Below are 17,462 nucleotides of genomic sequence, written 5' to 3' on the forward strand. Positions count from 1 at the left end.
CATACAGCTTTAGTCCACTTCATTGATTCAAGAGCTGTATGCAGACTGGAACAACATTTGAGGGCACAGGAGGAGGAATAGAGGTTGAAATTGTGATTGATAAACTCAAAATCTTGTGGTAAGAACAATTTTAATTTCAGCACTATAAATTTCCAAGATGTTCCACAAACACATTATACAAGAAAAGTTCTATGTGAAGTCACTCCTGAGCTGTATGTGTCCATCTGAAGGTCCTCTAGTGCCACACGCACGGTGCAGCCAAACTGAAAGATCCTGCCCCTGGTATCGTAATGCAACCAGTGCCTGCCAAAAGTGCTCAGCAACTGTGTTCTGATTGGAAACTGACTGTGAAGCATCTCCCCTGCCATCTTCTGGAATGAGTGAAAGAGTCTGGAAAAATCCACTTCATTTTATCCCCACTAGCATGCTGCATCTTCCCCAAGCAGCGAGCAAGTGGCTGCCTGTCACCCCTGCTCTTAGAAAGCAATCATCATCTCTGCTCCTCTTCCAACCAAAGCCTCTGCAAGTCCCACATTTGAACAAATCCTGTGGTGTGAAAGGTAAATAATACTGTGACACCTCAGACAAGTTGGTTTAACAGGTAGCTTGTTACCTGGGAGAGTAAGAGCGTCTGAAAGTCTTGTGGGAAGGAGCAGTGGGGATGGAGTTAGGCTGAGAAAGGGGAGGGGGGTGCTTCGACAGCCCATCTGCACTCCAACCCCAGAGCCGACTGCCGTGACCAGAGGAGAAACAAAAGAGAGAAAAAACAGAGAAAGGAGAGGGAGGAAAAAAAAAAGAAACTATAATCTGAGTGGCTTAGTGCTGTCATGCTGCCTTGGAGAGAGAAAAAAATTAATAGAAACAAAATTAAACAAGAATACTCCATTGCGCCTCACAAGTCTTTGTTTTGGTCTTTATTATTCACTTCCATTTTTATTCCTAACATAATATGATTCACAAAAAATCCAGTCCCTGCTTGTACTAACCAGTAGATTTCACAAATGGATATAGCCTCTAGAAACAACTCCATTTATAATGTTCTACGCAAGCAATCCCTGGCCACACGTGTATTCAAACTCTAAGCAGGTGTTTCTAAGCAACAGGATTTCCCTGGAAGAAAGAAAAATTGAAATTTATTTTTTTATTAGACACCTGAAGATACCTTATAAAGTTTGTCTTCTGGTGCCTCTATAAAAGCCTGTAGTCAGGCCCTATATAATCAGAAAACTTTTGCAGGGCTTAAGATCTGATCCTGTTTCACCAGATTCAAACTGAACCCAAATATGCAGCAAGTGAAAAGTCAGTCTGGAGTGTAAATGTATAATGGGGACCCGGCCCAGGTCTCAGCAGACAAAGGTGGAAAGACTGGGTGAAACCAGCCTCTGAGTTGATTCAGATTGCTCCTTAAACTTTCACAGGCCCCTTTAAGTTATTGCATGACCCTGTGCCTTTGGGTCAAGACATCCATTCCTGTGTCAATTTATCCAATCTCTGCTTTTCTCCTTTTCCTATTACAGTACATGGATTTTCAAAATCACCTTCCAATGAGAATAGATGCTTCAGCTGGTGGAGTATTCACAACACTACTTTGTTTCTATTACATTTCAGCACATTGTCTTGGATATTGTATTTGTACATATGCAAGTGAAAGATACTTTCACATGAGAAATGACAAACAAGTCAAGAATTGCTCCAGTGCAAACAGCAGCAAAGCCAGTTAAAAAACTCCTCTGAAGAGCAGTGTCAAGAATTTCACTCATTAACCAGCAATCAAATCCCACAGCTATTACATGCCAGTATCATCAAGGAAATACTCCAGACTTCCAGACTGCTTATCAGAAGTTTCACAGCTCAGGTCTCACCTACCTGAACACAGGCCACCAAACAATGCAGGCTTGTTCTTATTGCATAAAGTGAGTGGCTTATTTTAATTCTGTTTTCATGTCTTTGTTTGCTCAACTTAATACTGAAAGTGTCAATCAAATTTTGTTTTTAATGGTATTTTTTATTATCAGTGAAATAACAAATATGTAAACTGACATAGCCAGACAAAATTGTAGCCTTTTATTCTGATGCATTTCCTCTAAAGATCTTTGAAAGACTAAATTGTTTTCTTTAATTTTGGGTGATTTTTGTTTATTTGCTTTCAATAAACAAAAGTAAGCACAGGCTTCTGGGCTACTAATAATGGCAGAAACTCATTCCAAATGTATTCATTCAATTACTCCTACAAAATTCTAATATGTGAAGTTCCCAACCTGAATGTAAAATTTCAATTTGCAGAAGTCAATTTACCATTCAGAACAGTATTCTAACACCAAAGGACTTCACAACCTAGTGTTTGCCACTTTGTACTAAACATCATTTATTAAATCTCAGAACATTTCCCCGTCCTACACAAACCCAAGCCATTTATCTGTGCTGTACCTAGGAAACATTCTTCTCTTTCAGTCTGAAGTCTGGTGGTTTTTTCCTATTATTTTCAGTATTCCCAAATGCCCTTCCCTGTTTTCTTTTTCAGAAAGCACATCTCTCTTCCATAACTCCTCTCACCAAAATCTAAAACTGTTAATGAAAAAAAAAGCAGATACAGATGCAGAAGTAACTCACAGATGTAGTGGATATGTTATAGTGACCATGAAGCAGAACTGGAAGGAGTAAATGAAGGCAGGAGCAAGGACTCTGTCAAAGACCCTAAAAGCATGCAACCCTCCTGAAGACTTCAGGGGATACTTAAGCAGATGTTATCATCTGGATAGGCAAATCAGCTGTTCGCAGAGTCCACTTCAGCCAAAACATTCAAAATCTATCCATAGAGCCCAAATACATGTACACATAAATACACACACAACTCCCAAAAAATCAGTCACCTGGAACACACAGATAATACAGTAAATCTGTATAAAGGAAACCTTGCTGACTAATTGCAAGGTTGAGGGTATTGCCCACAAACCATCAGTAATATGGGAGAGCAGCTATGTTTAGCAGCATTTTCATATTTTTACAGGACCCAGTCATCCTTTCTGCACATATCCCAGCTCCAAAGACATGTATGGCTCTGCATTTGACTCCAATCTGTGAACCAAGAAAAAAATGCAAGGAAAGCATAATCATCAAAACCAGAGCTGGCATTAAGAAGTGGAGATAATCCTTGCACTGACTACACTCAGGCTGCCTGTACAAGACATGGGCAGGGACAGAGTAAGCAGGGCCTGCACACAGAGCATCCCAGGAAGCAATGGGAATGCACAACCTGACTAGAAACATTTGGCAGCAGGCCCCATTAAAATGAAAGGCCAAGACTACTTTTGGAGGAGAGCTACACAAAGAAACTGGGAATCTTTATCCTTTACACTGCTATCAGAATGACCTGGGCATGCTTATGTTCTGAGTTTGTAGAGAGAAAAGTGACATTTCCCAGCAATGCTGAATAGCAAACAAGCATTTGAAATGGAAACATGACACTGAAACACCTATACCAAAGAATGCAATGCTGCAGCACACCCTACTTACCACAACGCGTCAGCACATCTTTCAAAGCCTCTTCTCTGAAAGGACAACCAGAGCTAAATTCTCCCTTTAAGTCAGGACCATGCCCAAACTGTGCTACTCAAGACATTTTCAAGAAGGATGCAGCCCAGCAGAGCTTCAGAAGCTCCTGCCCCTGATTTGCAGTATTTGTCACTGCCTTTTCTACAAATGGCAAAAATCTGTAGATACTGTTACAGCTCAGAGGGCATTCACCACAAAAATGTACAGCTTCTCCCTTCCAAATATTTCAAAGGGCTTTCACAGCAGCTTCCACCTTCACCTATCACTGAAGAGTAACTTTTGAACATCACTCTTTAATAACTACACCTAGCAAGGAAGCAGGGCACATTTCTTAAAAAGACACCTAAATTTTTGATTAAACACCTGCAAGAACTCTATAAAATTGAAGGAATGATTGTTTTCTAAAGGAAATTGCTGGCCAACTGCATCCATGGCAGAATGCTTTGGAATTACATGCTCTCTCAAACTAGTCCTTGTGAACAAATCACATATAGAAAAAACCCTTTAGTTTCTAAATCCAAAATGTTAGAAAGTAACAGCAACAACGCACACTGGATGCTTTAATCAATACTTTGATATTTGCCTCCTGACATCAAGAGGTGAGAAGAATGCAAAGACAAATATAAAACAGTGAGTGAAGTGGCAATAAACAATTGTGTCCCAATGGCAAAACCCAAAAGGCATGGTAAAAGGTTGTGGAATTACAAAATAAGTGCCACATGCCAACATGGCCAACAAAACCACAACGTAACCACAGGGAGACACAGTCAGTAATTTCCCATGACAGAAATCAGCAGGGCAACAATGCTCAAGCTAGTCAAAAAGGAAGCAACATAGTTGGAACTGTTCCCCTGAAACTCTACCACTTAATTTCTTAATGAAACCTTTGTGGAAAAAACTCATAATAGGCAACTTGGCTTTGGCTTTCAAACTCTTGGTTTAGTTTTGAATTACAGCAGATTTAGAAGTCACAAAGATGTATTTAGATACCCAAAATTTTCTCAGGAAACACCAATGATTCCTATGCTGCTGGTATTAGTGTAATTATTCATTACATGCTAAAGGCCTGTACTTTTCCTGACACACTGGAACTCACATGTCTAAGCATCCCTTCAGAGAGAGTTTTGCAAGTAACATGGGCAGATCAACAGATTTCAATGTAAACTGCTACACTGCACTATGAACTGCAGTCCCACCTAACATGGTTCCTTATGCTTCTTCCACAACCTGCCATGAAGAGGACAGGCAGACATGGACAGCAGAATTTAAGTTTTTCCAGCATGAACTAGAGCTTGTCCAGATAACAGCTTGCGGCTTACCTCCAAAACTGTCTACAATGTCATCTCCCCTGCTCTAAGTTTTAATGCTGCAAAACATCCACATTCCCAGCAGCCAAGAGCCCATGTTGGCTGAATACAAGATTTTGGACAGGACCAAAATATTCTAGGGTAGCACCTGCAGCTTCAGCTGAACACCTGGTTGGAATAGACCTGCTGCTCAAAAGACCAGGCCACTGCTCTGCTGCTGAGGAGCCAGGTGAGCTATGTGGGAGGTACTCAGCACTGAAACACAGCCTCCAACTCTCTTTGTCCTCCATCCTCACAAAGAATAAGAGGGGACAGCAGATACAGCACTTCTCTCAGCAGCTCAAGCCCTGTAATATAGCCAGAAGAATTACTGATTATAGGTCCACACCTAAAAAATGGCACAATCTGAAAGTCCTGTTCTGAGAGTCATCACAGGCTTTGTGACATAGGCAATCTCAACAAGACCTTATTTCTAATGCTGCCAATTAATATTACCTTCATTATCCACAAATGTAATTCTGAAGAAGGCCACAAAAGAAAACTAATATGATAAGAAAAGATATTAAGATTACACAGACAGCATGAGGACTGGAACATATTGAAGTCAATCACCAGCCACTTATTATCATGTTCAAACACTGCTTCTTTGCAGAAATCTACTGCAAACTTATTGTCTTGTTTTTGCTTTCAAAGCGAGTCATATTCTGCAAGCGCACACTTGGTGTTGAAATCCTTTAGTATTTTGCAAGGGGTTTAATTAGCCTGCCACATTACCTTGGAGACAGTCCACCATGGGAGCAGTTGGTAGGTGAAGTTAAGGGGCTGGTTCTGCTGCTGGAGTGCCGGGAAGGAGTCCGACCAAGGGTATTGCTGGGGGAACCCTGACACAGAAGCAGGAAGACAGGGATTAGAAACGTGTTGCAATGCACAGGCAGGTACAGCAACAGGTCCAAACAGTGCCTCTGTTTGCTCTAGACAAGCTTAGTGCAGTTTTGATTATGCCTTTTGACCTAAAAATCTGCAGCCATGGCTCATGTAGTCATTAATATGCTCCTTCCTTTATCTGAGGATAAAGAAAGTGTATGTGCGCTTCTCTACAACCCACAGTACCTGCAATTTAAATACACAACATGTATGGCCTGCAAATATTGTCAGAGAAATGGTCAATCAATCCAGCTTCTCAAACAAGATTTGCAAAGCTCCAAAATATGCTCATCATTACCCTGACAATTTAGTATTCTAATTACACAGCTATTTTCCACATTGTCTAAAGCATTCTGATTACGCTCGTTAGGAGCATAAGTAAGCAGTCTAACTTAGCATTTTTCCACTGGCCTGCACAATCTTTTATACCACAGCAAAATGAGTAGAAATTGCTCTCAATTCTGACACTTTTCACATAGAGTCAAACCAGACCATTTGCCTGGAAGCCTAATGCTGCAGTTCTAGCTTACACTAAATTCTATTTAGCCCTGTGGAAGTGCAAAGATAGGAGGGTTCAAATTCCAGCAAGTTCACAAGATTTCCACATTAAAAAGACAAAAAATTCCCTAATCCTTGCTGCTCTGGAAAGGGAAAGAAATTTCCTATTTAAATCTACTAATATATTCCTTCAGTGAAATAAAAATATGTAAGAGCTTCATATAAAAGCAAAACATAAGGTAATAGGCAGAGAGTGAGGTGACCTTGTAGGTCATATTAAAGATCCCGCAGGCTCCTTAACAGACAGTATAACAGTTATTAAATTGATCTCAATAACAGTCATAAGCCCAGAAAATCTGTGGTATCAGGATCTGTTTTAGCCAAAAAGTCATTACTGGCAGGACTTTCAAAAGCACCACCAACTTGAAAGCACAAACCCCACCAATTTTAATGCACTTCTCAGTAATTTTTTAATCTCTTCTGGTTAGGACTATATTAAATTTTAAAATAACTGAGTTTTTTATTTTAATGGTTCCTTTTAAAAGAAAAATCAAACAAAAGCCTCTGTTGTCATATTGCTTCAAGACAACAGTTACAGATAATTCAAACTGAACATCTGCAACAGCTTATCAATGAGCTGCTGTCCTTGGGGCTCTGCTGTTTGCAAGGACAAGGGCCTCTCACCACACTGGTGTTACTGGAGTTCTTGAGGTGGTTGTGCAGGAGCTTGGTAGCACCATCCTGGAATGTTTTTGGCAAGGCACCAAGTAACATGGTAAACTCAGGAGTGTTCAATTCAAAGAGAGAAATCAGGACTATTTGTGCTGCCTGAAAAGAAGAAGAAGAAAAAAGAGACCATCAGTTTTTGTTCTTTGAAAAGAGCATGCATTCTCTTGGTAGTGATCCTTATAGTAAGTGATGTGTGCTTCACTCAAAAAGAAGACTCCCCTACCAGACAAATCCTTGAAATGTTCTTTGTGATATATCATAACAAATTACTAACAGCAACAGTTAGCTTTAGTTCTTAAAGTTTAAATATATTTCTCCATTTATATCATTGTTTTCCCAGATGTGAAGTGTACAGCTATTCACAGCCTAGTGAGAAACTCTTACCATTGTCCTGTCCAGCACATATTTCAACTGAACAAGTTACTGCAAAGATTTACTGAAAACAAATAAAACGTGAAGTTCAAACAAATATGAAGACTCTAGGACTGCAATTTGTCATTCCTGTGCTTTTTATTTTATGTGTGAATGGGATGAGCTCTCTTCCCACCCAACCTCTTCTCTTCCTAGGGATCCCAAGTTTGTTTCATCAAACAGATAATTCACCTCTCCTTTTAAGTCTTGACCACTCAGGCTTTTTCAACAATAAAAGACTCCATCTGAAGTGGAAGACTTATGAGGATGGTGACAACCACCATTCTCTCAACCATGGACCAGCTGAACTCCACCACATTTCCTAAATTTAGTAAGTGAAACTGAGGTACCACTGAAACAATTGAGAATTCTATCATTAATTTTACTGGACAGGGTTTGCTTTATGTGCCTCAGAGAAATCCTGCCAGAACAGGATCTCCCCATGTCCATTAGCAAACACACTGCTCTGCAGATCCTGAACTAAAACAATGGAATCAAATGGGAATGGAAGCAGAATAAATCACAGTGTGCAGACCTGAAAAAGTAATTACCATCACATGCTCCTAACTGGACTTCCCCAGCAGCATCCAACCTGTGTAGATGCACTATTCTGTGGGCTTTTTCCCTGACTACCTTGAAAAAACAAACATCAATAAAAAGAAAAAAAAGAAAAAAAAAAGAAAAAAAAAAGAAAAAAAAAAAAAAAAAAAAGAAGCTATGATGAAGGTCCTCTGATAGTCTGCAGCAGCACCTGCTCCAAGGAGGGTGTAGCCATTGACACATCAACTTCCAGAATACCTATCTGCACACAAAGCAGTGGCTTGGGCTCACAAAGTTAAGCAGCAAAGCTACACATGCTCTTGTTTTGGAAAAGCATACACATATGCTTAGGAAGAGCAGACAGTTGGGTTGGACCCTTTCAGAAACTTTCTAAAATCTCCTAAAAATGAAAAATAACTTTGAAAAGGGTACAAATGTAATTCACTGCTGTGGCGATAAATGTACATTCATTGTTCTCATCACTTTAAAGGATTTTTTAGTAAGTTATGTGCTCAAAAAGTTGCCATAATTAATTGAATCTGCAATTCCCTGTGGAGTGGAATTCTTCACAGATGATGAACTTGGGTACACATGCACCCTTCATAGTGGACGGGAATCACAGCACCCCACCGCTTCAGTGTGCAAACTGCAATTCAAGCTATACTGTTTCTTCTGCCATCAGCAGCAACCAGCACAGCTTTGTATAGAAAAACGTTTTCCATCCATGAAAGTTTGGTATCATCCTTTTCATATGGCCAACAAAGGAACCAAGGCCCACAACACTCCACAGGCTTCCAAGGACTGCAGCAAACAACAGGTCTTCAGACTTCATAGCAGATGGATCATGATGCCTCTCCTGCCAAAACTCTTACTGACTTGAACAGAAACACAGCATGTCATTATTCACTCCACTCTATAGATCTAAGGATGAAAGAAGTGGGGAGATAGTTTTCCCTGTGCCTTTCTCAACTCCATTGTCTACCCTCCTCTGACCTGAAGTTTTGGACAACTCTGCCATGAAGCCTGCCTGGTATCCAACAAGGAAGTGTATTTCTGTCCATTTTGATCCAAGAACTTTTAAGCTTTCATCAGCACAGTATTTTCTGTAATAAAAATATGACTGCACACAAGAGATCTGAGAACAAGGAACAGCAAGTTGAACTGAATGCAAAGTGACAAGCCATGCCAATGAACATTCCCACTACTGAACAGCATGCATATCCTTGATAGTTAGGAGTGGACATGCAGATCCTCTGTGTCAGAACAAGCAGATCTCACATTCACTGAGATTAAATAAAAACCAACAAAACTAAAAAACCCCAAACCAAACCCTACAAAAATTGATCAACGAGGTTCGCAGATTGAGAATTGCCTAAAGATTAGAATCTGGAGTTATCAACTGCTAAGTCAGGAGCTGCCCAAGAGAAATGTTTGAGATGCATCTCAGAGATCTGAGAAAAACCTTCAGCAAAGCTCCACCACAAACACTAAGAGCACAGACATTGTCCTACAGGAGTAGCTGAGAGAAGTTTCAGGTCTCAGAGGTCACTACAGTTTTGTTCCACTTTTGTGTTTTGGCTTTAATAACAACAGAACTGTGTCTGCCCTCCCTCATTTCACAAATACAGTTTGTCTTTAGGGGTGTCTGCCAGAATTCTGCATACTCAGTGCTCTTCAGCAGCTTTCCTGTCACCTGTAAATAGTCACTGGGCTTTGAATGACATGCTTAACAGCAGCTCCCAATGCTCACAATTTTCTGTGGCCTCAAAGAAAACAGACCTATAGTTTAAGCCTTTTGAAATAAAGCCAAGGACTACTACATTGTGAGAGTGGTGCTCCAGGAAAGGTCTCAAAGACAACACTGGAGTTACATGGGTAAAACCCTGTCTGTGCTCTTTCTAAATTGTCCTCAGACATCCAACAGCCCTCTCAGGTTTATTTCAGGCAAAAGTCATTATTTGAAAGGGTGCCCATAATTTCCTACTTATTATTTAATACACAAAGGTCTTAGTCCCTACCACTGTACCAACAGTGCTACTTAGTGGCCTCAAAAGCTGGAAGCTAGCTTGAAATTACATTTGTAAAGTGCTTCAAGTTTCACTCCTGAAATGCTTCTAACACAAGGAATTTTATTTTGGCAATGAAGAACATCAGGAGCAGCATTTCCACATCTGTTTTAATAGTTAGATCAGGACACACTTGCTAATCCTCTAAGTTCCACTTATCTAGCAGTATTTTTACCTAATCAAAGGACATCTTCTACTGATAATGCTTCTAAGAATTTTAAATCTGTGGATTTTCAGCTTGTGACAAACAAGAGACATTTTCATAATCTCTGAATTTCTGGACGTCTTGCTTCATTAGATTACTGTCAGAGTAAATAAATACAACAAGCAATAAAAAACCCCTTATTTCTGTACACAATGTGCAAACATTCTCCATGCAACATTCATGCTTGATGATATATAGTCTGAAGAAAGTCATATCTGAATTTTCCCTTGCCTTTGTGCCCCTGTACCATTAGTACAGAACACTAATCCATCTCCTTCAGTGACACAGAACGTAGACCCTACAGATTATCTAATCTTAATGAAGCCATTCACTGCTGCCTTCAGCTGGAGAAACTCCAGTCACTTCAGAGCCTGACTGTGCTAGAGACGGGGTCTGGCTCAGTGTCAGGTTCTGAATCATTTGCAAAGGATTGCTTATGTCACTTTGTTATTTTCCTTATCACAATGCAGTGAGAGATCAGGTTCCACAAGCCAGTAGCAGCTCTCAAAGTTTCACACTCTGGTCACTGCAATTCCTGCTGTCCAACAGTGTCAACTGCTAAAGGGACACAAATGCTTCAGCAATATCTGGTTTTTGTTTTTACCTCGATGGTGGATGATAGTCAGATTCATCAAAATCTGTAACTTTTTCAACTTCGCTGAATTATAATAAAATGTCTTGGAAATCTTTTGGGTTTATTAAGCAAACAGATCAAGGCTAAGTGGAAAAATCCATTGATTTTAGAAAGGAAATGTGGTCAGTGACGTAGGGTTAATAGAAGTGCCTTATGACTGCTGCTGCTCCAGTGGACCAAGCAGAACAAGCAGATAGTTGCCTGAGCTACATGAAGGCAGTTTCCAAGTTACTCAAACATCTGTTGGTGATGGGCTCCCAACACTGGCAGCCCCATAAAAGAAGGGGACTTTGCACCCTGATGCTTTATCAGGTATTGCAACAATAGAGTTAACAGAAAAACACATCAAAGCCAAAAAATATTTGAGACAGACACACTTTTTTCAGGCTCCCAGTCCAGGTCTCTTTACACAGCTAGACAGTTGAGTTGAGACTGCAAACACAATTAGTGTGATTAGTGCACAAGGCTTTCAGTCTACCTGTTTACATTTCTCTTCCAAGTTTCCTTCACCAGGCCCTGAGGAGGCTGTAGTTGTCCTAGCTGGCAAATCCTCACCCACCCAACTATGCATCGTCTGGGTTTGACAAACAGGAAAGTTGGTATTATTCAAAGAAAACATTTATTTCAACTCAATCACCTAAACAATACACATGGTATTTTTCTGTGGAAGAATATGGATCAATTTCTTGCTTCATTTCAAGTAAAAGAAACTAATTAAAAAAGCATTATTTGGTGTCATCAAAAGAGCATTCCTTTTGGCAGAGGGCAGCTGAAATTAAATTCAAAATTAAATTTGGCCACAGCTCTCAGGCTTACACATGATCCCTTAGTTCTTGTACAAGGCATTGCTTTGGCAACATCCTGGTGGCCTCCACAACCACCTGAAAACTTCTGCTGAGGGGCAGAGCCTAGGCAGTGCTGAACTGGGATGGGACTTGCATCTGGCCAGCCAGGAATGGGGCAATAGGTGCATCTACCCACACCTGCCCTCACAGTTCAGAGGAAGTTATGGTTAAAAACTTGCAAACTCCTCTCTCCAGTCTGGACATCAGTCTGATGGACCAACACTGTCTATAAATGCTTTTTATCATGTGATCAGTCTGGGGAAGACCCCCACTAACATCTACTCTCTTTTGACAAGCACAATTATATTCTGAATGCATCGCACACAATTGCATTCTGAATGCATAAGCATCCAGTCTAAGAAAAATGTGGTTTTTAATAACTTAAGGCACAATGGAGCAGAGAAGCTCTCTCTCATGTCACTTTGATTTATACTAAGCTGCAGATCAAATAGAGATCCACTGAGATCAAGGGGTAGCACTTGCACATTAGGCAGCTGCATTAGCACACACTGGCACATGGCTGCAATTCTCCAATGAGTAGCTGGTGTTAAGTGAGTTATTCACATCTACTGAGAGTTTGCAAGCTCTAAACAAGTGTTATTTCAGTATAGTTTCCAGCAGACAATTAAGCATTTGCTGGCACTGAACTAACAAACTATCTACCAAACCAAACCTTCTGCTTGTTCCTTTTCCAGGCCTAGAATCAGATGAGCAAGGACATCCACATCACAGGCATGGCAATGTGAAGCAATAAATGGCTTTAGCAGTTTATATATAACCCAAGCATGTTAGCTTGAGTACAAGTTTTTAAACACACAGTTTTCCCAAAACACTTGTATTAGCATATGCTGTTCATACCCACATCCTGAAAAGGAAGAATTTGTTTAACAGATTTAAATAGAGAAACAGATTAAATCCATGTTGCTGTTCTGTTTTACACAGTACATACTTTATAGATCACAAAGTCAGAGATAGCTGCATTACAAGTGTCAAAGGCATCTCAGAAAAGTGACAGCAAAAAAGATGCACCACCAAACCACCACATGTTTGGATTACTGTTCTACAGCAAATTATGACTCATGAGTGCTGTTGTTTTGTGACCTGGGCACAGAAAAGACCATGGCAAAAATGTTCATTATTTCTTGAGAACCAAACATGACCCCAGAACTCAAGTTTGATGAAGGTTACCCTGAGTAACTTTGCTCATTATAAAATGGCAGTTGATGCAAAAACAGGTTTCAAGACTAGAAACATAGATTACCTTTCATTAACAACTAAGAAACTTATAAACTTGGCACAATAGAAGTCTGAATTCTCAGACAGAAGTTCCCACATATAAACTAAGAAGAAGAGCTACTGAAATCATATGGTTTGTAATGAAAACATGCACTTTAATCTGCATGGATTTTTGAAATGCTAGAGGAAGTATGGCAGAATTACCCATCACACTGCAAACAGCTCTGCAATGCAGCATGTAAGCATCACCTCTAGACTTAATTTTCAAAATAGAAACATCACCTATACCTGAGTAGGTGTGTGAGTGCTTATATAAATGGCACAAACAAACATATTGTTCACAGATACATGTATGACTGTACAAATTCTGGGAAGCCATTTCTTCTCTTGTATTACCAGCACTAGCTCTTCCAGCAGAGTAAGTGCAGAGTATGTGTATTCAAACTGCTTTCAGTTTAAGGAAATCCACCCTGGCACCATGCTCCCAACAGGCAAATCCCCATTTTGAGGCCACTAACATTGGGTGAAAGCCATTTTCCTTACACTGCGTACACCAAAAACATTTGGGCTCTCATAGCTCTGCAGCATCAAATTCAAAACAAACAGAAAATGAGGGATACTATTTTGGAAACACAGCTAGGACACAGAGATCCTTTTTGTTCTAATAGCTTTAAATCAAGTAAACACTACAGTCCACCAGGTGCCCTTCTTCATGCATTACACTATTTTTCCTAACACTGACTATGTTTTAAATGCCTGATAGAAGTTCTTCTGGGCATTTACACTGACTTTGACTTTTTTTGAAATATTCTTTGGCTAAAAGGCTGACCTCAGCAATATGGATATAGTCCTATTTAAGATTTCATAAGCCTGAAATGAAATCCTAATGCCTGGTGGAGCCAAGGTAACTTGGCTCATTGTGGAATCCATGAGATGCACAAGTCTGGTGCAGGAATACTGCAAGAGTGCTAGAGAAACCTCTGACCCAGAAAGGTAAGGGCCTGTGGCTGGAGAGTACTAAAATAATTTGCCATTCCAAAGTATTTCTGTAGATGTCCTCTGCCCCTGCTACTGTAACAGTACAGGCCAACATGTTCACTGTGTCATTGAGGGTTCACTGCTCAACACCAGTGCAAATAAGCAACGCCACTGCAGCTCACTGAGAGGCTCTGAGGGTGCTCTGACACATCTGTCCCACAGCAGCTGAAATCAGACCCATGCTAGATGGATGATTAAAACTTACAAGAGATTTTAGAGGTCTCATGGCATCACCATGCAAAGCAGCCTAATTTTCTTCCCTTAAAAGTGTTTGCTTTCCTGTCACTGGTCCTCCTACAGATATCACAGAAATATTTTCTCTAAAGTTGCTCAAGTTAGGCTTCACGGATGGATAGGTTTTGCTAATCAAAGTTACAATATCAATATTTCTGAAGAAATGACCTTGAGGATTACCAGTTAAAGAAGTAAATGCACCTTCATTGACTGCTTCAGCATGTGAAGTGCCTCTTGGCCTGCAGTTTTCTCTCTGAAATCTTCCTCATCTTCTTCATAATTCAGAAACTATTCCTCAATCAATTTTAGTGAAAAAATCTGACCCCAAACTTATTTTCTTAGGATATCTGTTGACTTCACCTGCAAACCAGTGGTAGCAGTCCAAGGAGGGCCTTCCTCAAGGTACTCTCAGGAGGGCTTCATCTTCATGAAAATTAGAGCAACACAAGCACTCTCTAGGGCTTTTTGATTCAGTGCAATGAACTTGGATTTTCTTACCAAAACCCATCCAACTGAGTGTACTCAAGGGCAGCTTGCAGTGACAAGTGGGACAGTTGAAAGAAAAACTTTTCCCAGTTACATAAGTGGAAGGCAGAACGTGATGTACACGTGACAAAAGGCTGCCCATAACATGTAAAAATGCCTTCAGGCTTGTAAAATAAAACCACCATAGGAATGTTTAATCAACAGAGAAGCCAGTCAGGATATTTGGAGCAAAGGAAAATATTTCTTCTGCCCTGAGATCAGCAGTCCAAATACCAATCAAGCAATACAGATCTTGTTATTTATCATTAAGACCAGAGCTGGGCTGATTAACAAGATGGTAAGAATTGTCATTGGCCCTTCACCTCAGGAGGCCTCATTCCCCTTCAGCCTGTACAAAGTCCTCCTAAACCCTAAGATCCTGCATGCCCTCACAGCTGATTCCACACCCACAAATTCTGGGCACTCAGGTTAAACAAAAGGTTCCATTCAGACAAGCCTTGGACACGAGGTTTCTGTAGGCTTTGGCCAAAGTCAAATGAGAAGCCTCATGTTAATTTCCATTCTCAAACTGATGGCTCTTTTCCAGGATCAAAGTATTTTCCCACACAGAGCCCATGCCTGTCATCCAAATTCAATCAGCACTTTACCTACGTAAGGATTGCATAACTTTTCTGGCAATATCACTAATGGAATGGTGAAGTTACTGACTTACAATGTCCTCACAGACCAGTCATCACAGTACTGCCATTGCCATTGTGTTACTTTTCTGTGTGGTAATTAACTGCCTTTTGTAAAATTATTTAATCAACTCTTAAACAATTTTCAGAGGAAAATCAGAATTAACACCCTGCTACAGCAGGAAACAAATCAGTGCAAAGGAAAGCCAAGAATCTGGTACAAGGTTAGATGCTACTGCAGTTGGAATTACAGCTCAGTTATCTGAAATCCTGATCTGTGCCCTGCCCACTGATAAGCTCTGCTTGAGGAAAAAGCCACGAGGTGGCTGCATGTGCAGGAATCACCAACAGGTGCTCTCCTCATGCTGGAAGCAGATCCCATCCAGGTCTCCACATGGCACTGCAGGACCTGCTCCTGCCCTGTGGCTGCTGTTCAGCTTGGAAGGAAAATGTCCTCACCTTTCTTCCAGCACTGCTTGCAGGAAGTGAACCTTAAGCTGAATGCAGGGTAAACACCCACAAGTACTTTAAAACAAGACAAATATTTACTCATAACACACTGCAGATCACCTTATTTTAATCTTAAAGCTTGATAATAATTTTAACTGCACATAGTTCATGGCTACTGTCAACAGTTTAAATGGTTTCTGCCCTGAGAGTGAATCACAACATTTTGTCAATGTACACTTTAGTATCAATTGCATGTTCCTCATAGTACATCACGTCCTCCTTGTGATAACAGACCTTATGTTTTCACTACAGATGTCATTTCATACAGGACCATAAACTGCTTTATGCAAATCAGCATTTCTTTTGACTTTTTCTTATCTCACTAGCTACAAAACATGAGCTGTAGTTCAAGTTGTGTCAGATTGGTTAAGTGTGCTCATTAAGTGTGTTTAAGTGCTGCCACAAGAAAACACAAAATTATTAATAAAGCTGTAGCATTCAGTTTGAAAAGGTTTTTGGGCTAAACTACATTTTTTGTTCTGTTTTTCCCCAGTGTCTTAACCCTGTGTGGCTGGAACCTCCATGACCATCACACATAGTAAACAGTAGTAATGGACAGACTATCACTAACAAAAGGATAATCTCAGCATAGACTGAAAATATAATCAGTTCTGTTCTTGAACAGATGCCTTGATTGCTATTACAGGATCAGATTTGCATGACTAATTGCCAGGTGCACACAGCAGCCACATGCCTTCCTCACTGACACACATCACCAGTGGGAGGAAGTTTGCTTTATCTGCCTCTGCTCACAGGTAAACCCCAGGCAGAGCAGTATGGCCACCACACACAGATACTACTGGCATTATGGTAGAATTCAGTAACTCAGACTTGGGTGAAGAGGATATTGGCTGTGGGACTCCATTTCTTGGGGGAAAGAGTTCCTGCCTCCACAAGCAGCTGAGCAGCAGCATCACTGCTCCACCAAGTCAGCCACAGCTGGACACTGGATTGCACCACCCAGGAGCTCTCCATGCCACAAATGTTGTGCACTCTTGTCACCTGCAGGAGCTGAGCTCATTGCACTGACAGTCTTAACACCAGATTCTATTGAAAAACTATTTTTACACTTTTTACAGACTTCTTGTGGCACTTCAATCACCTGAAGACAAAACTGATTTTTCTCCCCAATAATCTCCACTGCTGTCTCCATTCTCAGTATTTACAAGGCGTGGTCTGCTTTGCATTTAGAAAACCACAGATCTTGAAGGCCACCATAACACCTTCCACAAGGGCAGAATCTTCTGATGCTTAAATGAATCATCTTGATACTAAAAAGGTACTAGTACCACTTCCCCCCCATCCCCAAGTTATATTGCCAGGAAAAAACATGGCAATATTTAATTGTGTTCTTCAGAACATTTCACCTACCTAGATTGGCTCTTGATAATCCAATTCGCTATTGCATAATAAATTTATAAGTCTGTTAACTACAGTCCTGACAGAGATAATGGCCAATGATTGTTTATAAATCCTTAGCTGCACTGTTTCTTCTAAAGCCTCTGCTTTGTACTATGTTCTTAATAAAATCATAGTACAGCAACGATATGATGAAATAAAGATCACCTGT

At 40.4% G+C, this 17,462-nt stretch overlaps 1 protein-coding gene across 1 annotated transcript in view; it reads right to left on the reverse strand.

Annotated features, from left to right (window-relative positions):
- The window catches only part of CLASP1 (cytoplasmic linker associated protein 1), a 171,113-nt gene that overhangs the window by 24,892 nt on the left and 128,759 nt on the right, over positions 1–17,462 (reverse strand). The window contains exons 30-32 of the mRNA XM_059476504.1: positions 6,966–7,109; positions 5,634–5,740; positions 614–730 (exon numbers count right to left, since the gene is read on the reverse strand). Of these exons, the coding sequence (XP_059332487.1) occupies positions 614–730; positions 5,634–5,740; positions 6,966–7,109 (368 nt within the window). The remainder of the gene's footprint in view (positions 1–613; positions 731–5,633; positions 5,741–6,965; positions 7,110–17,462) is intronic.

Source organism: Ammospiza nelsoni, chromosome 7 (assembly GCF_027579445.1).
Source record: "Ammospiza nelsoni isolate bAmmNel1 chromosome 7, bAmmNel1.pri, whole genome shotgun sequence".
NCBI classification, from domain to species: domain Eukaryota; kingdom Metazoa; phylum Chordata; class Aves; order Passeriformes; family Passerellidae; genus Ammospiza; species Ammospiza nelsoni.